Source organism: Rana temporaria, chromosome 4 (genome assembly GCF_905171775.1).
Source record: "Rana temporaria chromosome 4, aRanTem1.1, whole genome shotgun sequence".
Classification (NCBI taxonomy): Eukaryota; Metazoa; Chordata; class Amphibia; order Anura; family Ranidae; genus Rana; species Rana temporaria.
Genome location: NC_053492.1, coordinates 277,631,977 through 277,659,503, shown reverse-complemented (window position 1 = coordinate 277,659,503; position 27,527 = coordinate 277,631,977). Strand labels below are relative to the sequence as shown.

Below are 27,527 nucleotides of genomic sequence, written 5' to 3'. Positions count from 1 at the left end.
TTCTGCTGCTGCTGCCCAGTCAAGACACCTATGTCAGCAGTTATTTCACACTCTATATACTCCTATTCCTACTGCTGTTCATCATGGCACCTCCTGCCCATGTGATATGACTCTGTATCAACTACTACTGTTAATACTACTGCTGCTTCTGCTGCTGCTGCCCAGTCAATACACCTATGTCAGCAGTTATTTGACACTCTATATACTCCTATTCCTACTGCTGTTCATGATGGCACCTCCTGCCCATGTGATATGACTCTGTATCAACTACTACTGTTAATACTACTGCTGCTTCTGCTGCTGCTGCCCAGTCAAGACACCTATGTCAGCAGTTATTTCACACTCTATATACTCCTATTCCTACTGCTGTTCATCATGGCACCTCCTGCCCATGTGATATGACTCTGTATCAACTACTACTGTTAATACTACTACTGCTGCTTCAGCTGCTGCTGCCGCCCAGTCAATACACCTATGTCAGCAGTTGTTTAACACTCTATATACTCTTATTCCTACTGCTGTTCATCATGGCACCTCCTGCCCATGTGATATGACTCTGTATCAACTACTACTGTTAATACTACTGCTGCTTCTGCTGCTGCTGCCCAGTCAAGACACCTATGTCAGCAGTTATTTGACACTCTATATACTCCTATTCCTACTGCTGTTCATCATGGCACCTCCTGCCCATGTGATATGACTCTGTATCAACTACTACTGTTAATACTACTACTGCTGCTTCTGCTGCCCAGTCAAGACACCTATGTCAGCAGTTATTTCACACCCTATATACTCTTATTAAGACTGCTGTTCATCATGGCACCTCTTGCCCGAGTGATTTGACACTGTATTGTCAATGTCTACTACTACTATTACAGCTCAGTCAAGACACCTGTGTCCCAATTTTTTGGTACACTATTGACTACTATGACCACTACTGATGCTGTAAAGTATTCCCCAAGTGTTTTTATGCTATGTATTACTATTACCACTACTGCTTGTAAATCATGCCTGTGTGATACTTAGTGGGAATGCTTTAATAAGCATTCCTAGTATGGATACCCGTAAATGTATTAATCTTAATTAGTGTGAATGCTTTAATAAACATTTCCAGTATTGATATCCGTAAATTTAGTAATCTTATTATTCCTTACGTTTTTTGGTTCTGCGTAACTTCGGCATACTTTCAGCTATTGAGACCATTCAACTGTAAAAATGTTCGTCTCTTTCAGCAAATGATGGGACTTGTTCAAGTTTTTTCCTACTTTTTACACTTTTATAAATTTTTTGCTTTTAAGACCGTTTTTTTTAACAATGAAGTCAATGAGAACATCCTTTTCCCCTTTGAATTCACATGCCCTGCCAAAAGTTTCAGCTACTTCATACTTTCACTTACAGACACTGAAAAAACTGTAAAGCGGTCACAAAATATTTAGCTATCCGGCTATGACTTTTCAGATCGTTATCGTTTACAATTTTTTGGTGAAAACGCAATTTACGTTTTGCGAATTTTTCACAAAAATGCGATAGGTTATAATGTAATCCTATGGAGGGGATTTAGAGTCTGTCATGTGACCTTAACATTCTAGATCTTTGTAATTAAAAATATCTTTACAAAAAGGGGAAACAAATTGGTCTCACGCCCACAAGATCTACTTTTCATACACAATTTTTATATCAAAACGTAGCTATGCTTGTCTGGTTTATGGCAATGTGATCAAGTCTGCGATACGTATTTTAGTTTTAGTTATTGGAGCAACAGCCAGAAATTATGTCTCATAGACTCTCATGTTAAATTATCTAAAAAATGTTGCTGCAGAACTCACAAAGACGCTCTTTTCTAAATCGCAGACATGGCCACATTTGTAAGTTTATCTACATAAATTTCATATCGATGCGTTTACAAGGGCCGTGTATTTCAAACGGTGTAGTCGTTGTATCAATTGCATGTACGTTTGAGGATTTATTAAGCTTTGTTTGGAGGCTTAAATCATGTATTAGATCTGTGAATTAAAAGCGTTTGTAATGTTATTTCTTTCTATAAATCACTTTCCTGACCTCAGTGCAATATTCCTCCTCACTGACCTGGGGGGGAGGGGAAACCTATTGAGGGGGGAGGGGCGACCAGGAAGTCAGCATACGCTATACTTTGCAGATAGAGAAAGAAGCTGTGTGTCCTAAAGATAGTGTAGTGGTTATGGTGAATGTCTTTGGCAAGGGGCTCACCAATTAAGCTATTCAGCATTCCCACTCGCATTTTCCTCAGGAAATGCATTGTCTAGTTATATTATATTTTAATACTCCTGCTGCTGCCTCCATGCTGAGTAAAGCTTCATGACCTCTCTGGCACAGCGGATCCACCAACAGCCTCCGCTACAAGCTACCAGACCGGATCTAAACAGCAAGTGTAACTATAACAATGAACCTTATGTTAAACACTGTTTTGCGGCATTTATACTGCAACCATTGGGCTGTCTGCAAGAGCTCATCTGCATTCTCTCTCTTTCTTGCTCTCCCTCTCTCTCTCTTTGTATATATATATATATTGTTGCTTTTGTTATGTTCATTTTTCAACTGTTTATTTTGTGTTCGTCGTGTCTGTGTCGTGTGCTTTAGTTTGTCCTAGGTTACTGTTAAATAAAATAATAGTATAAAATGTTTTTGCTTATTATGAAGTTAAATGTGTTGATGTTGATTTGTTTGATGTTAAGTTAGATGTGTTGAAAAACCTACAAATCTATCTCAAAAAGAAATTAAACATTTCCAAAAAATAATATTTATTAATAAAAACATAATTTCAGATATAACTCTGATTGAGCTTCTGAAGGCGCTCCAGCTTCTCTATATTTTTTAATTGCTGCTGCTCCAGCAGCACATTTTGCTGAATAAGGTAGCGGATCTGGCGCTGATTTGCCTGGATCCTCTGGTGGGTTGTCTTTATGAGCGCGGTCTGCCTCCTCATCTTTCCTGATACTGTTAGGATATAATAAAAAAAAAATTTGGATTTAAAATAACGTTACCAAATAAATAAAATTTTTTTTTTGCTTATTAATCAATCATTATCATGTGTATACACTTGTTATGTGTCTAACACATCCCGGGAGTGCAGAATTATTAGGCAAATGAGTATTTGGACCACATCACCCTCTTTATGCATGTTGTCTTACTCCAAGTTGTATAGGCTCGAAAGCCTACTACAGATTAGGCATATTAGGTAATGTACAACTCTGTAATGAGAAGGTGTGTGGTCTAATGACATCAACACTCTATATCAGGTGTGCATAATTATTAGTCAATTTCCTTTTCTTTGTCAAAATGGGCCAAAAAAGGATTTGACAGACTCTGAAAAGTCCAAAATAGAGAGATATCTAGCAGAGGGATGCAGCACTCTTAAAGTTGCAAAGCTTCTGAAGCGTGATCATCAAACAAAAGAAGCGTGTGGAAAAACAAAGGTGCAAAATAACTGCCCATGAACTGAGAAAAGTTAAGCGTGCAGCTGCCAAGATGCCACTTGCCACAAGATTGGCCATATTTCAGAGCTGCAACATCACTGGGGTGCCCAAAAGCACAAGGTGTGCAATACCCAGAGACATGGCCAAGGTAAGAAAGGCTGAAAGACGATGACCACTGAACAAGACACACAAGCTGCAACGTCAAGACTGTGCCAATAAATATCTCAAGAAAGATTTTTCTAAGGTTTTATGGACTGCTGAAATGAGAGTGAGTCTTGATGGGCCAGATGGAAGAGCCCGTGGCTGGATTGGTAAAGTGCAGGGAGCTCCAGTCCGACTCAGACGCCAGCAAGGTGGTGGTGGAGTACTGGTTTGGGCTGGTATCATCAAAGATGAGCTTGTGGGGCCTTTTCGGATTGAGGATGGAGTCAAGCTCAATTCCCAGTCCTACTGCCAGATTATGGAAGAGACCTTCTTCAAGCAGTGGTACAGGAAAAAGTCACCATCCTTCAAGAAAAACATGATTTTCATGCAGGACAATGCTCCATCACACGTGTCAAAGTACTCCACAGCGTGGCTGGCAAGAAAGGGTATTAAATAAAAAAAAGTAATGACATGGCCTCCTTGTTCACCTGATCTGAACCCCATTGAGAACCTGTGGTCCATCATCAAATGTGGGATTTACAAGGAGGGAAAACAGTACACCTCTCTGAACAGTGTCTGGGAGGCTGTGGTTGCTGCTGCACGCAATGTTGATGGTGAACAGATCAAAACACTGACAGAATCCATGGATGTCAGGCTTTCGAGTGTCCTTGCAAAGAAAGGTGGCTATATTGGTCACTGATTTGTTTTAGTTTTGTTTTTAAATGTCAGAAATGTGTATTTGTGAATGTTGAGATGTTATATTGGTTTCACTTTTAAAAATAAATCATTGAAATGGGTATATATTTATTTTTTGGTTAAGTTGCCTAAAAATTCTGCACAGTAATAGTAGTCACCTGCACACACAGATATCCCCCGAAAATAACTAACACTAAAAACAAACTAAAAAATACTTCCAAAAAAATTCAGCTTTGATATTAATGAGTTTTTGGGGTTCATTGAGAACATGGTTGTTGTTCAATAATAAAATGAATCCTCAAAAATACAACTTGCCTAATAATTATGCACTACCTGTATACTTCTAGCATCAATACCATATTATGGTTCTACAATCTGACAGGTGCGCTTTATATGTTGTCCATTTTTATATCTACATTTTATTGTTGAAATGTTATTAATCATTGTGCACATATTTACCTTCCTGAACGAGGCTCACAGGACCGCTCTCTTCCTCCTGCTCTTCTGCTTGAGAAGTTGGGGTGGTGGGGGGGGGAAGCTCCTCAGCTTGCTCCTCAGCAGGAGCTGGGGTTGGGGAGTGGGAGGGCCCTGGCTGCTCCTCTTCATCCATCTCCTCCTCTGCCGCATCCTCCTCTGCCGCATCCTCCTCCTCCTCCTCATCGGCCTGGCGCCTTCTGCGCTTGGCGCGGATAACTGGCATTGGAGCTCCTATAATAACACAATGTTCATATATTATAAAAATGTTTTCTAATGACGTATGCAAATTCTGTGTACTCTGCTGTATTGTATATGAATACAAATTGATTTATATAGACAGTTAACCAATGGGACAATGTTATATTAAAGGGTCTTGTGGGCACTACAGGGGACTGAGCGTGAGCTGGGATGCAACCATGTTAAAATGAGCTGTTTTTGTCTCCTTTGTTTTGTTCAGACCATCTCATGTTAAAAAAAGGGCCTGATGGAGCACACGGGATTACTATAACAACCCCACTCCTAACACAGGAATTTAGTGGTAATCTATATATATAAAACTCAACGTGTGTGTGTGCATAAATGTATGTATGTATGTATGTATGTATGTATGTATGTTCCAGCATCACGTACAAACGGCTAAAGATATTTATATGAAACTTGGCACACAGGTTACTTATATGTCAGCCACAAACATAGGATAGGTGGTTTAAACCTTACCCACCCCCACTTGCCATGGTCGGGGTTTTTCTTTAAAGTCCCATGCAAAGCAATGGGAAAATTATGTTCCCACATAACTTCTGTGTTCCTGTCTGCTGTCCCATGTCTTTTTTCAACAGTACTATGAATACCTTGGCCGGTGGTGATATATGTTAGCACAACATGGCATCTTGGTTAACAACATCTGACCTTACATGAATTACATATGACCTTACATAACTGTCACCAAAGGAGCTGCGGTGGCTCCACACGATTGCCACTGCACTGACAAGTGATTCACCTCTGCAGCTAGGGGTTCGGATCCCGCTCTCGGCTACCTGTGAATTGAGTTTGGTGGTCTCAGCCCCGCCCCTGGTGGGTGTGCTATGCGAGGTTGGGTTGGGAGGACCCCCTCACACCCGCCATTGCCAACCGGGGCATGGAGAAAGGTGGCAGATTGCCTCTGGGGGAGGCCTCCCAACTCCTGCAGGCCGGCTCCTCTCTCTTTCGAGTTCACGCACAAAATACACTTTTTAAAAAAAAAACATAACTGTCAACAATAACTTACCTGGATGATATTTAGCCCGAAGACGTCTGACCTGAACCATTTGGCGCCTCTTCAGGTCAGACCACTTCTTAACAATTGCCTTGTGGTCATGTTGGCCGCCAAAGTCAGCGATTAGGGCGCTGACCACAGCCCTTTTCTCTGGCTGCCTCCGCAGCTCATCGTATCCTGTTTCCAGGAACTTCTGCAAGATGAAGAACAAAGTATATTGTAATACTTCTGTTGACAGCCTTATGGATATATGACGTAAATGTATGCTATTCAACAATTGGAAGCATTCTCGCCTTATTAATCAATGACAGGGGTAACATGAAAGATTTTATATCCTGCCATTTCGGTCGCCACCTTTTTTGCATAAATATAGCAGCCATTATCATTTGCATAATTATGAATATATTATTAACAACACAGGATACACGTATAGGGGAGATATGCGTTGCTAACTCTTTTCCCTGTCAGGAGCCTAACGCCCCGGGGGGTCAGAGACGGGACCTTTTTCGGAGGACCACTGACGTATGTACCCGTCGCAGTTTTTTGTGATGTCACTCTTTAGGTGTGTGCACATTTTTCACTGCATCCGGGTGGAGTTTTTGGGTTGTGTTTTGCACGCCACAGGCTTTTCAACAGGAAAAAAACAGCTGGAGGCAGAATGGTTGCAAAACACTACGTGTTTGTTACTTAACTCTGGGTTTCAAGACCAGTCCACCTCCAGCTGTTGCAAAACTACTACTCCCATCAGCCACGGTCTGTCAGTGCATGCTAAGAATTTTACTTTTGCTGCATCTAGGGTGCCACAGTTTAGAGACCCGTGCATAAAGGCCTGAAAAATGGGGGCCTGCAGAACTTACAATACTAGAAGTGCCAGCATTCCCAGGCATGCTGGAAGTTGTAGTTCTGCAACATCTAAAGGGCAATATGTATTCGAACGTCCTTGGGCCTTGAGGACACTGAAGTCAGGACGTTCGCATACGTCCTATGTCCAAAAAATGTTTAAATTCATTATGCTAAATAACAAGGAAAAGTGCCTAAATACACATTTGCCAACCAGGGTGTCTGCAGCTGTCCAGGCATGCTGGGACTTGTAGTTTTGTAAAAGCAGGAGACACATTTTTTGTGAAATACTAATATATGATCATATATACTAACTTTTAAACTAGACTAAAATGCTGGGCTGGGCTGGGACTTGTAGTTTTGTAAAAGCAGGAGACACATTTTTGGTGAAATACTAATATCTGATCATATATACTAACTTTTAAACTAGACTTAAATGCAGTTGAAGATGATGAAATAACAGTGGTCAAAATACTTACACAAATCAGCAACTTTTCCTCAGACTTAGTGAAATTGCTTCCAACCATGTTGCTGTGTGATTGCGCTGCGATCATAAGTTGGAAACTGGCAAGGCTCCAGGAAATGGTCGCGTGTTGTTCGCGTGTTGATTGCGCTGCTTGGACCGAGATGGGTCCATATGGCTTCGGCTGTATGGACCACAGTAACTCTTTTCCCTGTCAGGAGCCTAGAAGCCTAACGCCCCGGGGGGTCAGAGACGGGACCTTTTCGGAGGACCACTGACGTATGCAACCGTCGCAGTTTTTTGTGATGTCACTCTTTAGGTGTGTGCAAATTTTTCCTTGCACCGGGTGGAGTTTTTGGGTTGTGTTTTGCACGCCACAGGCTTTTCAACAGAAAATAACCAGCTGGAGGCAGAATGGTTGCAAAACACTACGGGTTTGTTACCTAACTCTGGGTTTCAAGACCAGTCCAACTCCAGCTGTTGCAAAACTACTACTCCCATCAGCCACGGTCTGTCAGTGCATGCTAAGAATTTTACTTTTGCTGCATCTAGGGTGCCACAGTTTAGAGACCCGTGCATAAAGGCCTGAAAAATGGGGGCCTGCAGAACTTACAATACTAGAAGTGCCAGCATTCCCAGGCATGCTGGAAGTTGTAGTTCTGCAACATCTAAAGGGCAATATGTATTCGAACGTCCTTGGGCCTTGAGGACACTGAAGTCAGGACGTTCGCATACGTCCTATGTCCAATAAAATGTTAAATTCATTATGCTAAATAACAAGGAAAAGTGCCTAAATACACATTTGCCAACCAGGGTGTCTGCAGCTGTCCAGGCATGCTGGGACTTGTAGTTTTGTAAAAGCAGGAGACACATTTTTTGTGAAATACTAATATCTGATCATATATACTAACTTTTAAACTAGACTTAAATGCAGTTGAAGATGATGAAATAACAGTGGTCAAAATACTTACACAAATCAGCAACTTTTCCTCAGACTTAGTGAAATTGCTTCCAACCATGTTGCTGTGTGATTGCGCTGCGATCATAAGTTGGAAACTGGCAAGGCTCCAGGAAATGGTCGCGTGTTGTTCGCGCAATTGCGCATGCGCGATCGAAAAATCGCAATATGTATTTTGGTTAAAATATCATACATATTCGATTTCAGAGTGCTGCTACAGCAGTTTTCGAAATATCTGCAATCAATTTCGCATTCGCATGTTGCGATATTTCGATAAAATATCAGGAATATTCTGAGCCAATCAGAGCGCTCCTCCAGCATATCTCGAAATTGCGCAATAAATATCGCATTCGCATGTTGCGATATTTCGATAAAATATCACGAATATTCTGAGCCAATCAGAGCGCTCCTCCAGCATATCTCGAAATTCCGCAATAAATATCGCATTCGCATGTTGCGATATTTCGATAAAATATCACGAATATTCTGAGCCAATCAGAGCGCTCCTCCAGCATATCTCGAAATTCCGCAATAAATATCGCATTCGCATGTTGCGATATTTCGATAAAATATCACGAATATTCTAAGCCAATCAGAGCGCTCCTCCAGCATATCTCGAAATTCCGCAATAAATATCGCATTCGCATGTTGCGATATTTCGATAAAATATCACGAATATTCTAAGCCAATCAGAGCGCTCCTACCGCAGTTATTAAAAAAATCGCAATTATTTTCGCATTCGCAATAGCGAAAAATCGCATTCAATTAATTTCGATAAAATATCACGAATATTCGAATTTAGCGAATATATCTCGAATATTCGAATATATATTCGAGATATATCGCGAAATCGAATATGGCATATTCTGCTCAACACTAGTGCATAGGGATTTTACGAGTTCTGGCTACATGTTGGAGTAAAACAACCCGTTGAATATTGTCACTAGCCTGACGGCGGGGTATGAAACCCACTTGGTCTTTGTGTATTATCCCACCAATAACGGGGTTAAGGCGCAAGGCCATAATCTTTGCCAAAAGTTTGATGTCCAAATTAAGTAAGGAGATGGGCCTAAAGTTGGACCATAGAGTATTATCCGAATTGGGCTTGGGTATCATGGCTGTGATAGCTGTCAATGTGTCCCGACCAAAGGAGTGTTGCTGAAGTAAAGCGTTAAAGGATTTAGAAAGAAGCAGGGCTAGAGTAGCAGCAAATATTTTAAAGTAGGTGCTCAAGAGCCCATCCGGACCCGGCCTTTTATGGGGTTTAAGGCTCTTGATGGCTAAAATGACCTCCTCGGCCGTGATGGGCTTCTCCAGAAACTCACTGTTAGAATCAGAAAGGGTGGGCAAGGGGTAATCCCGAAACAATAGATATAGAAAGGAAAAAAGTGCGCTTACCAATAAAAACAAATAGTGAACAAGCTGCTGACTCAAAAATGTTATACTAACATAAAATCTGATACAAAAAAATGGAGTAGCGCTGAATAAAATGGAATGAAGGCCTTCAAAGGACAGAAGGCTATGTGAAAGAACAATGTCAATCAAAATAGTGTGGTACACATGAGTGAAGACAATTATTAATAGTCCAAGTGAAAATCAGGTTTGGAGCGTGACACCCCAATGTGAATCAAAAGAGTGAAGTCTGGCTCCAATATAGGAAATACGACTTGCTGACCCTTACCACAAAGAAAGATCCTAGCGGACCTAGTCAAGCTGAAATCACTGGGTATGCTGAAGTAGACCTTGTCTGTATATACAGTCCCTCCAGGGGTCACCAATCGATCAATGAAGCAACCAAAAAAGACAAAAAACTCATATAGTGTAAATCCGTGTATGATGAACACATAAGTGCATCCCCCAGTGACTGGCAACAGACGGTGTGAACATGAAAAAACCACCACCAGTACACACACTGACCCTTACCAGAGCCTATGATCCATCAGGATCAGTCAGAGCATAGGGGATATACACAGTAGGCAGCAGTGGAACGTCTCAGCCAATGGTGGAACGGGAGATGCGGCAGGTCCGATATGTGAGAGGAGGAAAGAAAACTCACATAGCGTAATATCGTAAAAATATTTAATAAAAAAAGGGTAGTAACACTTACAATTGGATAAAAAATAACAGCAGAGTATGAGAAAAGCCGGCCGGCGTGTCAGAACGGATCCTCAGATTGCGGTGACGTCAGCACGTCGCCTCCCAACGTTTCGTCTGCTCTAGACGTGGTCACGGGAAGCCCGAAACAATGATTCGGCATTAGAGGGGGAGAAGGAAGATTGAGCCTTATATAGTTCTTCCAACCTTCGAAGAAATACAGCCAAAACTTTGACTGGATTGCTGGTGTACAAGTTTTTGTCTATCCGAAGCCTGATGGGAACATGGGTCCGATCTGGACGACGAAGACGCATTGCCAGGAAAGTATCTGGTTTATTAGCCTTAGTATAAATGGTATGGTTAGACCTACGGATGGCCTTGTCAGCCGACTCAGCCAACAACAGGTCCAATTCCGTTTTTGATTTCTCCATAGCTATCCTATGAGGCTCGGTAGGGGAAGACTGAAATTGGAGGAAGCATAGATGGTATTCATGTTCCAGTTTGGCCAACTGGAGTTTTTTGTTGCGTTTTAAATGGGTGGACACTGAGATACATTTACCCCTGATCACCGGTTTGTGTGCTTTCCAGAGAAGAACAGGAGAGATATCAGGTGTAGAATTGTGTTTTAAATAATCCGCAAGGGCAATTTGGATGTCAAGACAATAGGATTGATTAGTGAGGTGGGCTTCGTTTATGCACCAGGTACGGTCCCTGGAACGGGGGATCAAGGAGGAGACTGTAGTAAGTACTGCACAGTGGTCTGACCAAGTAATTGGTTGGATAGTAGAATTGAGCAATATAGGGGAGGATGCAACCGAAACAAAGATATGATCAATCCTGGAAAAGGATTTATGAGGATAGGAGTAAAACGTATAATTTCTCTTCGCTGGTTTGCATTCCTGCCATGTATCAAGCAAGGAGGCTTGTTGGAGAAGTTTCCGAAAACGTATGGAAGGTGAGTATTGGTCAGGAGCATACAGGGACTTGTCTAGGTGAGGTTGTAATATTAAATTTGAGTCACCACATAAAAACAGTGTACCTTTACAGTGGGAACGCAGAACTTGAAATAAATGTGAAAAAAAAAAGGAATCGGGTTATTATTCGGGGCATAGTAAGAAACGAGGGTAGTTTCTACTTCCTGAAGCAGACCTAATAGTATAATATAGCGGCCTTCAGGGTCTTTAATTTCTGAGGTCACTGAAAAGGGAAGAGTATGATGTAAGGCAATTAGAACCCCCCATTGTTACCCATAATGAGTCGGCTTGAGAAAATTAACAGACTGTGAATGAAATCGAAAATGCGGGCAGGAAAAAAGAAGCAAAAACAAAAATAACTTAAAGCGGGAGTTCACCCATAAAACAAAACAATTTTTCCCCTTAGATGGATGCTAGATGGATGCTTGTTTTGTCTAGGGGAATCGGCTAGTTGTTTTAAAATATGAGCTGTACTTACCGTTTTCGAGATGCATCTTCTCCGTCGCTTCCGGGTATGGGTCTTCGGGAGCGGGCGTTCCTTCTTGATTGACAGTCTTCCGAGAGGCTTCCGACGGTCGCATCCATCGCGTCACTAGTAGCCGAAAGAAGCCGAATGTCGGTGCGGCTCTATACTGCGCCTGCGCACCAACGTTCTGCTTCTTTCGGAAAATCGTGACGCGATGGATGCGACCGTCGAAAGCATCTCGGAAGACTGTCAATCAAAATAGGAACGCCCAGTCCCGCAGCCCATACCCGGAAGCGGCGGAGAAAATGCATCTCGTAAACGGTAAGTACAGCTCATATTTTAAAACAACTAGCCGATTCCCCTAGACAAAACGTGCATCCATCTAAGGGGAAAAGGTGTTATGTACGGGTGAACCCCCGCTTTAACAAAACTTATGGTAGACAAAATTATCATTGTCCGTTAACATACTATAACATACCTGACAAGAAGTACCTTGGGTCAGGTGTCTGGTGTTAGCATTGCATATAGAAATAAAGGGGTAGGGCAGGAGGGAATAACGAGACAAGGGAGAGGATGGGGGAAGGAAGGGGAAAAAGGAAAGTAACAGAAACAAGGGGAAGGGATGTGGAGTTGGGGAATGGGGAAAGGAGCGTGGGAAAGGGAAGAAGGGGGAGGGAGGGGCAGAGGGGGGGGGAAGGGAGAAAAAGGTAAAATAAGGTAAAATAACATTTCAGAATATCATGGGCCCTGGTAGGGAACTACCTCCAAGGTGTATGATGGTCCTAGAGTGACAACCGTGGATAATCCAGGTGATCACAAACAGTTATAGGGCTACCATTATATATAAAAGAGAAATCTTCACTTAAGAAAAATAAGCGAGAAAAGCAGATATGAGGATAAAACAAAAATAATCTCAAACTGTATAAAGCATCATCGTGGAATATAATGAGAATAGACAAAAACAAAAAGAAAATGAAAAAACTGGACCTGAGCAACCCCCACAAGTAGTAAGGGGCTGTATAGATCTCCCCCAGGTACGGGGGGAGACCCAAGGTGGGCAGTCCCTGTGTGCCTTGATAGAAGAATCTTCTGCAGATGAGGCACAGCATATCCAAAACTTCAGTCCATAAGTCTGGTCCGGCACTGGGGGAAAAGACAAAAAGGAAGAAAAAAGACCTGTGAAAACAAAGGTAGTCAGACACACTCAGCGAGGCGAGTACAGTTGACGGTCAGAAGCTCCATCCCTGGGGTTGCGAGCAGGGGTCCCCTTGCGAACAGAGGACGGGCCCGGCTGGGACCTTTTTGGGGTGAAGGCATACGGGTGGGCAGTGTTGCGAGCTGGGGTGCGAGGCATATTAGTCTCTGATGATTGCCCTGGGACGGCAAGGTGGAGAGATTCCAGAAGGCGTTGAAGAGATTCAGGCGAGGTGCAGGAGTGTTGCTACCCCTGGTAAGAAAACTGCAGGGTGAAGGGGAATCGCCAGGTGTATTTCAGCTGATGTTGAAAAAGGATTTGCAGTTGGGGCTTCATCGCTCGTCTCTTGGCAATTGTGAGGGGGGCTAGGTCGGAAAAGAGTTGGTAGGTATGACCCTGGAACAGGAGAGCATCCTTGTTGCGTGCACCTGCAAGCAATTGTTTTTTCGTGCGGAAGAAATGCAGTTTTATAATGATGTCCCGAGGATCCATCCTGTTGGCGGCGGGTAAGGGACCTGTGGATCCTGTCAAATTCCAATCGCTCGATCGGAATGGAAGGTGAAAGTTCTTGGAACAGGGCCGTGGAAAAGGATTGCAGGTCATCAACGGTTTCAGATATACCGCAAATACGCAGATTCGACCTGCGAGAGCGATTCTTTGCATCCTCCAGACGTGAGAGGAGTGCGGCATTCTCCTCATGGAGAGCTGCCTGCTCTTGGGCCTGTTCTTGGAGAGTAAGCTCAATATCATCTACTCGAGTCTCCAGGTCTGCTGTGCGCTGGCCTAGCTCCCTGATCTCACGTGACAGTCTGTTAGTGATCTGGTCTGAAGTTGTTTTAAGCGCTTTATGCAGCATGGTTTCCATGTACTTGAAAAAGTCACCTTGGGACATACCTGAGGGCGGCAAGGTTGGAGAACCGCCGGTATGTGGGTCAGCTCCGTCCTCTTCATCGATATCAGCTGGAGTAGATCTGTCCGGGGAGGCGGCGAGCTGTTTAGCAAAGGCCTTCGCCCCCATCTTTGATGAGGCGCGGGCCAAGGCCTCTTTGATGGGTTTAGGCTTAGTTTTGCCACGATGGCCGGTCAATACCATCCCGGGAGATGTGGTGCTTGTTCCGGAGGCGATTGCCAGGTAGAACGGGGTTGCTGGGTGGTCCAGGGAGATAGTTAGATCCCGAAGTTGTGGCGGGGAGTGCGGAGCTCTACAGGAACACGTCTTCCATCTCGAGCCTTGCGCATTGGCGCCCCCCTATGTAAGAGTTTAATTGCGGAGAAGGGTAATATTGGCTATACCAATTATAATGTAATTTGTTTGCCTCATTTAGATTTATCAACCTTCTGGGATACAAATTAAATGGGTTTAGGTTGGGTATCACTCTTGCATTCACCAACAACTACAAAGAGTAGAAATAGGAAAATGCTAAATATAAAGATTTTTTATCAGTGCAAATTACTAGAAATTGCCAACATGTTGTAGAAACTGTCAGACCAGGGAATGTCATAGACTACTGCCATGTTACTAAAGTCTAATAAAGAGAGAAAAAAGTAACTAAGCAGAGAAAGACCAAAAACAATCTTCTAAAATATGAGACCAAAAGAAAGAAGGGGATCCTGCCTTAGCCTTGTTTTCTTTTAGTACTTCAGATTATGTTACCCAACCAGCACTGCCACCTTTCTTCTCTACAAAGCTCTGAAGATATCAGATTCACGTAAGCCATCAGTGACATCTTTACAGACACTGTCCTTGTCAAAATATTTTATTGGGTTTACAAATCATAACCGAGATGAGAAGTATGCAAACCTGAACTAAGAAAATTAAGCTTAGTACAGTGACGTCAGCTAGACGTCCAGAACTTACTATGTATAATGAGAGATCATCATATAATCGTGTATTAGGTCATTTGAGAAACGATGTGCTCCGTAACAGTGGAAATACAAGCAAAACAAATTTAATTGAGCAGTAATCGAATGGGCTGTATCTGGAGTGAGGGAGTCTGTGTTACTGAAGAAGGGGAGAAGAAGGGGAGAGCGTTGTTGCTAGGGTAGAGAAATGAAAAAGGAGAGAAGAGGGAAAAGGAGAGGGAGTCCACAAGGGTGACCCGGCCCGCCAGAGGAACATTCAGTAGGGACTGTGTGAGGTGTGCTACTATGGCAAGAGAACTGTTTGATCAAAAGATTGCGGTAAGCCATGATAGACCCAGTGAATGGGTGATAGTAACTGCGCTGTCTGTCTAAGCGAACAAAAAGTGATACAAGGCTCACTGAGTGGGTAAATTGACCACTAGGGGCAATAAACCTCTTATTGAGTGAAATAAAGTATACACAATGTATACCAATAAACATAAAAGCAGTATGAACTACCAGTGCAAATGTGTGGATGCTCAAACAAGCATAAGGCAAAACATAAACAAAAATAAATCGTATAGAATAAATAAATGTAAATAAGTCCAGTGGGTACACATAAACATGAAATGATAAACACACAGGTGTATGATGAAGCAAAGTCTTATGCACAGTGATTCCAAAGAAAAGCCAAACTCCAGTGTTGGGAGAACAAACTTCAGTGCAGACACCTCTTGTGGTTCCTAAATGCTCACCTCACGGCTATAGCACGGACAGTCAAAGACACCACGGGTGTATCCTCAAAGATGCAGCAGGCTTGTGTATAGCTGGGGGGGGCTCCACATCAGATAAGCATAAAAAAGGGAAACGGCAAAGGGATAATGGCGTAATACTGTGAGGGTGCTTGGGAAATGATAAATCACATAGACATGCACTCACATGGAGGCCATGAGTAGTGGGCCTATCTCCAACGAACGATGAGTTCGCAAGTGATCCTGTGTGTGTGTTCCTGAGTGTCTCTCTTCCACTTCCTCCACCTCCTGGCTTGCCGCGTAGTATCAGGTGTGTTGCCCAGAGGATGTGGGTAGAAGGAAAGAGAGGGAGGCACATAGTACAGTTCTGCAATAAAAAGTATTTAATGAAAAAATAAAAGTAGCACTCACATTTGAAACAAAGGGACAATGTCAAAACACAAACAAGCGGCGAGCTTGTCTCCCTGCCGTCAGAACGTGTAGGATCTAGTGCTCCTGGTCCCTATGCGTGTCGTCACACCACGTGATCCCCTGATGAAGTCACGTGGTGTGACGACACGCGTAAGACTTTGCTTCATCATACACCTGTGTGTTTATCATCTCATGTTTATGTGTATTCACTGGACTTATTTACATTTATTTATTCTACACAATTTATTTTTGTTTGTTTTGCCTTATGCTTGTTTGAGCATCTACGCATTTGCACTGGTAGTTCATACTGCTTTCATGTTTATTGGTATATATTTTGTATACTTTATTTCACTCAATAAGAGGTTTATTGCCCCTAGTGGTCAATTTACCCACTCAGTGGGCCTTGTATCACTTTTTGTTCACTTAGACAGACAGCGCAGTCACTATCACCCATTCACATTTTCTATTTTCTGGCGAGGACAGACTATCAGGTGACTGCAGCAGTGCCCCCTAGCTTTAGTTACCGATAGCACAGGAGCTTTTTCATTTCACATAGTGAGTCAAATATGGAGACCTGATCTTTTTCAATGGCTTCCATTTTGGCATTTATCAATTGCGCAATTTTCCCCTGTGTTTAGCCTCAACTACCATCAATAAGGGGGGTTTCCAAGCTTTAGCTATCATTTGATTGCTGCTGTGAGGAGTTGGACAAAAAGCTTTAATTGTTTGCGTGATAGGAAATATGGTTTTAGACTGAGACTGTGCTGTGTCTGGGTCTGGTTGTATTGATGTGTTGAAAATTTTGGAGGTGAGGGCAAAGATATTATTCCAGATTGTTTGTGCCATTGGGCAAGTCCACCATATATGCATATGCGTGCCTTGTTCCGTACAGCCACAAAAACAGAGAGCTGAGTAGGAAGGGACAAATTGTAGCTATTCTGGTGGGTACTAGGTACTAGCGGGTTAGTACTTTATCATTAGCTTCCACTGCTAATACATTGGGTGAGGAGGATTTGGTTGTTGAACAGATCTGGGACCAGTAGGCACCAGTGTGTACTGTGGCCTACCAGAGTCTGGCTTGGCTACGAGGTGGGAGTAGAGAGATAAAAGTAACCCCCTAGTTTTAGTAAATCAACCACCAGTGTGTCCTAGTCCACCCCCCCTAAACTAATGATGCTGTGCGGCAGATAGGGGTAGGGCACTCTGCAGCTATACCGAGTCATGTGGGTCGTGACTGAATTATGGGGAGTGGGTTTAACCCTTTCCCATACCCCCTAACATCTGGCCCTGTTCCTCCTTGTCCTAAGGTTTTTTCCTCTTGGAATTCTGAGAAATTCATGGGATCCAGAACCTACACTGCCATTGCACTTACAAAGAAAACATAGAAACGGCAAAGTATACCACTGAATCTGCAGATTTCCAAAAGACCTCTCGACCAGATTCCTAGAGCAGGGGTAGCAACTTATATGCACCCACAAAAAAAATTGGTATTTCCACAAAACTCTTACCTTGAAGCCAGAACTTCCTTCTGTGGTTATGGAGGTATCAACGAAACCTACTGACTACCTTCACAGGGTTGACTTTTTTCAATGGGTCTCCTTGTAGCATCTCTAGTGCTAAAATACATTTGGATTGGTACCAGCAAAAAAAGGTTGCTTGCATATTTGTGTGCCTGCAGGGATTGCCGTATCAATTTCTATCTCTGGTGTGGCAGATTAGTATCATTCTGTCAGGAACCATAAACCAGACAGAGACAGAAAATGCAGTTAAAATCACACCTTTAATGTAACGGCAAAAATAACAACAGTTCAGGGATGTAGTCAAAAACATAATCCACGGTTTGGAAGCCAGAGCGGGTAATCAGATGAGCCAGGATCAGTGAACTATAAGTCAACAATGTCCGGAGCCAAAAATCAGGAGCAGGAATCGGAACAGAAGTCAGCCAGGCCAAGTCATACACAGGAACACAATGTGGATGTTGACAACGCAAGGGCACGGAGGGAATAAGAAAAGCTGTTTTAAATGGCCAAAGGGGGCTGGCTGAACTAAAGTAATGGTAACCGGGTGAGTCACTGTGGAGAAACATTGAATGGCTGGTAATTAACCGACAGCTGAGCAGGCTCTGTGCACTGAAAAAAAAGAGCTGCTAGTAAATAGCAGGAGCCCAGCCCTGACACATTCGGGTTGGGGAAACCTTTATTTTGTTAAATAGGAAGTTTAAAAAAAAATATGCTGTTGTCTGCCTTTCCATACCATATACAGTTAACCAGGTAGAAATATAAAATCCCATATAAAAATTATTTTAACATTATTCTTTTCCTTGTTCACTAATTTCAGTAAAAATACATAAAGACACATGGGAAAATCAAAGTGGTAATTTACAACTATATGTTTGATTATTTTACATTTTATATGATCTGTATACTCTTTATGTTCATTTTTATTGAAAGTTCCTGACATACAGCTCATTAACCCAATTATAATTCATTGGGGCAATCTAAAGCCGATATAATATATTGATAGGTTTAAAAAGATGAATTACTTTTATCTTTCAATACTGTTTTTGTTGGTAGAAATCTTTGTCCATACACAGTTTGATTCTCTTTATCTCTTTTTAGTACCATGGGTGCCCATGTGATCGCCCAGTTTTCCATGAAACTTCTCAGTGAAGAAATTACTGCCTTATCTGAGTCAGACATGCTGCCTGTAGTGAAAGGTTCCTTCATATTCGTGTGTCGCCAAATGTACCATACATGTGAAGGACTTCAAGTGCTGGAACCTTATCAGTTGCATGAATGCATTGCTGCGGCTTGGAAAAAGGTACGTTCTGAACAAAAAATTATAAAAAAATCCAAATGTTTTGCTGAAATAGATTTCCAGTGTCTGCACGTGAAAGTAGTGTACATTTCCTTTTTCAGAAAAAATCCTTATGATTGGTTAAAGTTGCTTATTTGTTCACTGCTTGCTGAAGTATAATAGAAAGGCAGAGGTGAGCAGCATTCACTTGGAAGCAATTCCATCTCTGTTCCAACCACACTGTAACACGTGCTGCATGAAAAAAGAGGAATCTTTTCATTACAACGAGCATAGAAAACTGTATTTCAGTAGTCGTGCATTCTTTTATACCATCGTTTATTTTTCTAGTTGTTTATCCGAACATTACAACCTTCTCTTGACCTTTTAGTATTATATATGCTAACCTTGAGATTTACTTCTACTGGCATTTGTCAAACAATATCACGTGCAGTCTTCACTGCACAGATACATTTGTAAGATGAGATGTTTGTAGAGATGTATTTATGTTAATCCCATGACACATATCACCCTTCCATACTTACTTACATACTTAAATTGTCACTTTAACTTAAATAATAATAAGCTTCTGACAGGTATATCGTATACATAGATATGCATGTGTATACCTGCAGCAACTTTAAGTCTTCCCCTCTGGAAATCATTTATGCTTCTGACCATCAAATTGTATAACTCTTCTATGTGAGTGCTGAATGCGAGGATTTGATCTGGTTTATGATCCAGATTTTTATGTTGTTTTTATATTATGTTGGTATTAGGTTAACTATGTGTAATGATCCTTGAGTGATGGTAAAGAAAGTGGAGTAATCTGCATGTTGGATGTTTTGATTTTCTGTTCTTTTTTTCAAAAGGTGTTATTCTATGTAGTATTTTAACCACTTGCTTACTGGGCACATATACCCCCTTCTTGCCCAGGCCAATTTTCAGCTTTCAGCACTGTCACTCTTTGAATGCCAATTACATGGTCATGCTACACTGTATCCATATGACATTTTTTATTATTTATTTCACACAAATAGAGCTTTATTTTGGCGGTATTGTATCACCACTTGGGTTTTTTTTTTTTTTTTTGCCAAACAAAACTTTTTTGCAAACAGGTGATCTTTTTCCTTCATTGATGTGCACTGATGATGCAGCACTGGTGGGCACTGATCAGGATGCATTGATAAGGCTGCACTGATGGGCATTGACAGGCAGCACTGAAAGGTGGCACTGATGGGCACTGGTAGGTGTCACTGATGGGCACTGATAGGAGGCAATGGTGGGCACTGGTAGGTGGCAATGGTGGACACTGGTTAGCAGTACTGATGGGCACTGGTAGGTGGCACTGGTGGGCCCTGGTTAGCAACACTTGTGTTTACTGAGTCGGACTGATGTCTCTCTTACAGAAGCCATCAATCTTCTTTATTTTTTTCTCCTTGCACTGTAATCGTAAGGAAAAAAAAGCTGATTACCGCCTTCTGTTTGCATCATGTCATCAGCTGATCACGTGGTAAAGGGCCAGGCTGTTATTGGTTATTTTTTTTTTTATTGTTGTGCCTTTTTGTGATTTTTGTGTTGTCTTGTTGAATGTAATTGTATTTTAGTAATTTCCCTTTGGGATTAATAAAGTATTCTGAATCTGAATCATGTCACAAACCATTTATTGCTACCCCAAATCCCATCTATGATTTTTTCTTATTTACATCTATAAATGTCTGGGTGAGAAGATGGTGTCAAGCTTACTGAAGACCTCATTGACGAGCGTTATATACATTTCACACATTTTTTAATGCAGTAGTTAATACTTTTAATAGTTTCCATTATGTCAAGTTTACTTTAACCCCTCAGCGTTTTTTAGAGAACTGTTATATTATGTTTACAATACAACAGGTTTGGGGCAACTAGTAAATTACAGACCCGATTTTGACTGTATGAATCTGTTTAATCGTGTCATTAAAATTGTCCCATTAGCATGAGACCATCTACTCACTACAGTCTTTTACAGATCTGTGAACTGTTCATCCAAATGATTAGAAGCAATGTTATGGAAGTGATTTGGAGTAACAGTAGGTAGTTTGTGACATGATCTCTATGTACTCCTGGGGCCATGTTGCCTGACGCTCTGCCACACCATTTCCTATAATAATTTATTTCAATAGATCACTGTTTTAGAAAAATGCATTGCAAATAGGCATTAAGCAAATGGTTTGACATTCTAATTATCTTTCTGACATCATTTCAGATGTAATAGAAATGCAGAATATTTTAGTATTCATTCAAGCATCAGTTTTACTAATTGCGATTAATCTTCTTGAAGAGCAAGCAGTCTGATATATCTGAAAGCAAATTTCCACGTTCACAAATATGGGTCTGGACAGAATAAGTCTAGTGGTGCTTAAAACACTCAGATTACCACACCGATTCAAGTGTTCCAATAGTTAACAGCTACAGTTTGACTGTCTAAAAGGCATTCATTAGAAGAACATATCATTTCGAATAAAAAGCAGCAGAGAACGTTCAAACACTCCTATCAGGACTTTGAGATCATCAGAGGCATATCCTGCCCAATCCAGCCTCTGATTATTGGTTTACACTGGCGGTGTCATTGCTGGAGTCAGACCTAGAAACAAGTATTTCCTGATGATAGCTTGCACCTTTAATACTATTGTGGGAGCCTCACTGTAACACAGCATTGTGAAATGAATGAGAGTGGGCCTGGCAAATGAACAGCTGCAGAACGCCTACTGTAACTACTGTAATCATTCACAACTGACTTGCCTCAAGCTGTTTCAAGGATAATGTTGCATAGGTTTACTTTCTTCCACTTCGGGCTCATAGTTATTGTTTAAAAAATACAATAAAAAATGCGTGATAAACCTTGTCAATGCCTATATAGTTTTAACAAGCATTCTTTAACATTTCTTATGGCAGAACAAAGCCTAGAGCAGACATGGGTAAGGGCTGCAGATATTGGAGATAATGTAGAAGAGAATGTCTTGTGGGTATTTTCTGGGATATTAGGTAGTGTGTTAATAGACTTGCATCATCAGCACCAACAAAGCCAGGAGCCTGAACAACTTTGCAGTGGATATTTTACCACAAAGTGATGCTGAAACTGTAGTAAGCATAATTGTATACACATATGAACACTAGCATTACAAATAATGGCATAAGGTGTTTTTTGGTTAACATTGCTGAAGCTCAAAAGAGAAGTATGTTTTTTTTTTTTTTTCAGATTAATACTTCCGATGCTGCATCTGTCCCCCACCGGCTCTAACACTGAGAACTGAGCAATCAAACACTGCTGATCACTCGGTTCTCAGAGCTCCCTGAGCAGAGAGCAGGCAGCCACCCATGCTAACTGGAGCGCTGGGCTGTGGAGAGGGGCAGGAGCAGCTTGCTGAGAGGCTGAGCCGGATGCCAGTCCAGGCATATGGGCGGATCCTGACCATATGGTCACAATACTTCCCAAGCCTTAACTGGCTCGGTGGCTTCAGATTGCTGTCTGCTGAAAACAGATCACAGGAGTACAGAATGAACTGCACTCCAGGGATCCACAGGAGAAGTACAGCCATGTGAGCTTTGGCTGTACGTCTCCTTTACAAAAAAAATCGGTGAATTGATGCCAATATGTGTTGGCACTCCCTGATTTGTATCTGACCTATTTCCAAGGTGATTCTAACTGCCTTTGCATTCCTATTGAATTGTATTAGGAGAGAAGGAAACCTGATGTGAAGAAAAATACCTGTGTACACAGGCGTATAGTGTAGACCAGTTTAGGATTATGACATTTTGGATGGCACTGAGCTAGATAGGTATCTATTTGAATGAAGGACAGCTAGGATGGTCGTTGGGGCCAAATATATACAATGGCATTGGTATGTGTGGTGGTCTTTGCACAGCCTGCTTCTATTCTCCATGCACAATCTTAAAGCAGGAATCTTGGCTTATTTGTCTCCTTCCCTTCTATGCTTCCACATTTAGTACCTTTTGGGGGGTAGGGGGGAGCGGGTACTTGGTTTTGACAGGTATCTGCTCCCACTTCTGGCTTACTTTGCTGCATTGGACTCATCCGGGAGTTCGGCCCCCCTCATTCTCCCACTCCTGGGCCATTCACATAGGACAGCACACTTTGTGCATGCCCAGTAGGAAACCAGCTATGAAGCCACAAGGTTTCACTGCCAGTTTCCCTTACCCAAGATCCCAGCAATAGATCCCGAGAGCCGATTGAAAAATCGGCTCGGGTGAAGACGCTGCTGGATTTCTGAACAGGTACAGTGAGGGAAAAAAGTATCTGATCCCCTGCTAATTTTGTATGTTTGCCCACTGACAAAGAAATGATCAGTCTATAATTTTAATGGTAGGTTTATTTTACCAGTGAGATACAGAAAAACAACAAAAAAAAATATCAGAAAAACACATTTACAAAAAAGTTTTAAATTGATTTGCATTTTAATGAGTGAAATACGTATTTGACCCCTTCACAAAACCCTTGTTGTGCATCCCACATACTGTATTTTACAGGTACTGCAATCCAATAAAATAAACAATTATCTTTGAGTTGCAATTAATATAACTTTTAACTGGATATGTTCTACCTGTTGAAAAAGAAAAACAGACTTGTTTTTTTGTATGTCTTTTACACTGTTTACAAGTGGTATAACCACAAAGGTAGGAGCCCACTGTCCCTAACCATGAAGTTGGAGGTGGAGTACTACAGGGATGAAACAAAGAAGGGTAAAATATTGTGCCTAAAGTAGGAGCAGTCCCACTAGAAAAATTACATCCCTGTCTTAAAATATCATGCATAGTTTTGTCTGCATACAGGACAGGGTGGCAATGTTTAATGATGGCGACAATCTGGTTGTATTGTTAGTAAGTGGTCACAAAGTGAACACCTCCCCTCCCACAAGACCGTGTCCACTTGCTAGTGGCAGAAAAGTTCCCAATCAGATCACTACGATATCTATTTTCTGCCAACTTTCTGTCTCTATCAAATGTGCACTATATCCCCGTTTTCTCTCAACCTGTTGGAAACAATATTACATTCTTTGGCAAAATCCTCGTAAGAGGAACAATTTCTCCTTGCTCTAATAAACTCACCTGTTGGCAATGCCCATACCGTATTGGCTGCATGACTACTCGATGCCAGAAGTGAGTTGCCTGCACATTTTTTCCTATAGGTTTTGGTAGAGCCTACTACTTAGTTTAATCAATGTTATTACATGGCACAGCCTGCCTTTCTCAAAACACTTGAACAGTGATCTATATCTTTGTGTAGACAACATACAGTATATAGTCACACCACACAACAGGCACTTGGAAAAGCTGTTTTGCTTTGATCAATTCATATTCACATTTAGTTGTTAGCGTTGGGATTTTATGAAAAAACATAGTAGGAATTCTAGAAACCTACAGACTCAAATATGTATGTAAAAACAATCTAACCTTGCTTTCAAATGACACGACAGAAAGCAAACTCGGATAATAAGCATTTCACTTTAAAAAAATATATACTGTATATATATTTTGCCTACAGTGTTGTGCAGTAAAACAATTAATACATAACAAAGGATTCCCTGAGCACTGCAAGTTTTCTTGAAAGATAATTTAGCTTTCTTTCAAAATGCTGTCTCTGAATAAGTCCTGCCTTTGAATTTTTCACTTGGGTGTCTAAATTCTAGATTGAGCTATTCAACCCTGTAAACAATCTGCTTTGTTCAGCAAGGGACTAGCTGTAAAATTCTGCTAATTGGCTGATACAGGTAAATATGTCCTTGTTCTGGATGTACTATGATCAGCTCAGGAGTCATGAAATACACTGAAGTTGGAATTGTTTGCTAATATTAGCCAGCCAGAAATGCTTATTCAACTCTTCTCACAGCTGAGCTCTTTAGGACAGGTGATAAATCTGATACTATTAGCAATGAGGGATGTCTGCTATGCTTCTAGTTACTCAAACCTAAAGCTTTTTTGTTGTGCAAGATTCTGCTAATCCTATCAAAGTACTGATTAAGGGTGTTTTCAGCTAAAAAGTTTGTTAATTGTACAAGGTGCTTTCCTGGGATTATGTATTGAGAAACACTGCTGCCATCTATCTCCTAGAATTTTGAACATGGCAGTATACAGCGCTGCACTTTGGTAGTGATATGGAGTGTTCTGTCCCATTACCGCGACAAATTGAGTTAGGCTGAACGCTGCTGTTACGTACCTTGTAGTAGAACCTGACTTGTAGGAGCAGACCTCTCTTACAGCCCTGGCTCTGGAGTCACTGGAGTGGGAACAGTGATCTCGTGAGCACAGTGAGGTAAGAGTGCCTTTGGAAGTTGTAGTGACCCTCCAGGGATGATTGGAACTGCAGATGACAGCAGAGGCAGGTGCAGGTCAGCGACCTGATGAGCTGGTGGGTGCAGGATCAGCAGCAACTGGAGCAGGGTGAGACAAGCCAGGTCAGATGCAGGAGCAATAAAGAGCAAAAGCAGCAGGCCGTATCAGGGTCAGACAAGCCAGGTCAGAGTAATGCAGCAGGCTGAAGCATGGTCAGATAAACAGGCAGAGGTTTGGCAGCAGGTAAGCAAACAGAAGATATAAGCAGGGTCAAGGCAAGCCGAGGTCAGGGTTAGAGATAATGGGTATTCAACAGAGCCAGGTCGGTACAGGTAATAATTAGACAGGTTCACAGGTTACTAGGCACAGAGCTGCCGATCAAACAACACTGCACAAGTGCAGCTGCTGTCTTTTTCAAGGCCCATTAGCGGCAAGTAGCGCTAGCGTGAACGCACCTGTTGCGCACACATGCGTGCCTGAGGCCCGCGCTGGTGCACAGGCACACAGAGGCCGTTGTCTCATGCAAGTATCTCCGTTCTGTACCAGCAAGTCCCTGACAGCTGCTCAGCCATTATGAATATATACAAGGCTTTCTTTGAATGGCTGAGGTGTAGAGGTGAGCAGATAATGTCATAATCTCCACTTTAGCCAATCAGAGGAAGTCTTGTATTCATTCATAAAATACCATATTTTTTTTCGTTGGCTGAGCAATTCCAGCCTCTGAGGGTCATAGAGCTGGCCGGGAACCATCTGGTCCACGGCCAGCTCTATGCTAAACTGCTGCATTCATTCTTCGGCTCACAGATCGTACGGGCGAACCAGAAGAAGCACGGGAGGGTGCATCCCCAGCCATCTCTATGACCCTTGGAGGCTGGAAGTGACATCACCAGCAAATGTAAAGACTGTAATTTTTTTCCTGGGAAGCCTGAGATCGATTTTTTTTTTTTTATCTTGGGCTTTCCAGAATAGAAGAGACATGTGGGGAATTATATACCTCAGATCTTTCCACAAAAAGGACCTGAGATGCTCTATTCCTCATTCATTGTAATAGGAATAAAAGTGATAAAAAAAATGTTTTAAGGAAAAGTGTAAAAATGAAAAATAAAGAAAGAAAACAATAAAAAAAAATAAAGCACCCCTATCCCCTTGTGCTCGCATGCAGAAGCGAACACATGCGTAGGTCATGCCAGCATATGTAAACGGCATTCAAACCACACATGAACGTTAGAGAGAGAGCAATAATTCAAAAGACCTCCTCTGTAACTATAAACTGGTAACCTGTAAAAATGTTAAACTCCTGGAAATTTTTAAGCACAGACGTTATTGCCATTTCACAAGTGGCCAATTTAGTGCATGACATGTTAGGTATCTGTTTACTCAGCGTAACATCATCTTTCACATTATGTAATAAAAATTCGTCTCACTTTAGTGTTTTTTTTTTTTAGTTATGAAAGTGTTTTCTTTACAAAAAAATCATGCTTGAAAATTTAATGGGCAAGTACTGTGTGACATAAAAAAATGCAATGACCACCATTGTATTTCCTAGGGTCTCTGCTAAAAAAAAAAAAAAAAAAAAAAACAATATAAATATATAAAGTGTGTGTATGTATATGTGTAATATACTGTATATATAAACGTTTAAGGGTTCTGAGTAATTTTGTAGCAAAAAAAAATAAAAATATGCTTTTTACATGTAGGAGATGAGTACCAGACTAGGCCTGGGCTGGAAGTGGTTAATCAACTCTAATTATAGCCAATAAAATAACATAATGAGCAATCTAGGTATAGGCTTGGAAATCCAGCTACAAGTTCAAAACATTGTGTATTTCTGATTCAAGAGATTTGGTAAGGCTTTGCCTTTCCTTCTTCATTAATGTCTGCACTGGGTTTTGTAAATCATTGCTTGAAATAGTATGGGCTTAAAAGACCTTTTCTAGTAAATTAATTCATTACTAATAACTCAGTATTAGGCACTAAATATTGATGTGCTATAAATAAGTTGGTACAATGAATTATGAGTTGGCTAATTTGCTGTAGTAATGAGGAAAGAATTTAAATCACCAAATAGGCCAGCATTTTACACATTTAATTTACGGTAAAATAAGAATTATTATTTGGCATAAAACACACATTGCATAATTAAATAGCATTTTTCTTTCTGTGTTCAAAAATGATAAATTAATTTTGTAATGGAAAAAATCCTCTAAGTGAAATTTGAAGATATTTCTTGAGTGCGGATATAATTATGGATACAACCATAGTATGGAAAGACATGATTGCTCTATGGCTTTCAAGCGTGATTGCTCTCCTAAGACGTAAACACCTTGATTTTCAAGATCTAAGTGGGAAAAGGGGAAGTCAGGATTGCATACTGTACATTTCTTAATA

At 41.4% G+C, this 27,527-nt stretch overlaps 1 protein-coding gene across 3 annotated transcripts in view; it reads left to right on the top strand.

Annotated features, from left to right (window-relative positions):
* Window positions 1-27,527, top strand: part of TBC1D32 (TBC1 domain family member 32) — a 552,992-nt gene that overhangs the window by 168,744 nt on the left and 356,721 nt on the right. For all 3 annotated transcript variants that reach the window (XM_040350328.1, XM_040350326.1, XM_040350327.1), the window contains exon 17: window positions 18,635-18,836. In XM_040350328.1, the coding sequence (XP_040206262.1) occupies window positions 18,635-18,836 (202 nt within the window). The remainder of the gene's footprint in view (window positions 1-18,634; window positions 18,837-27,527) is intronic.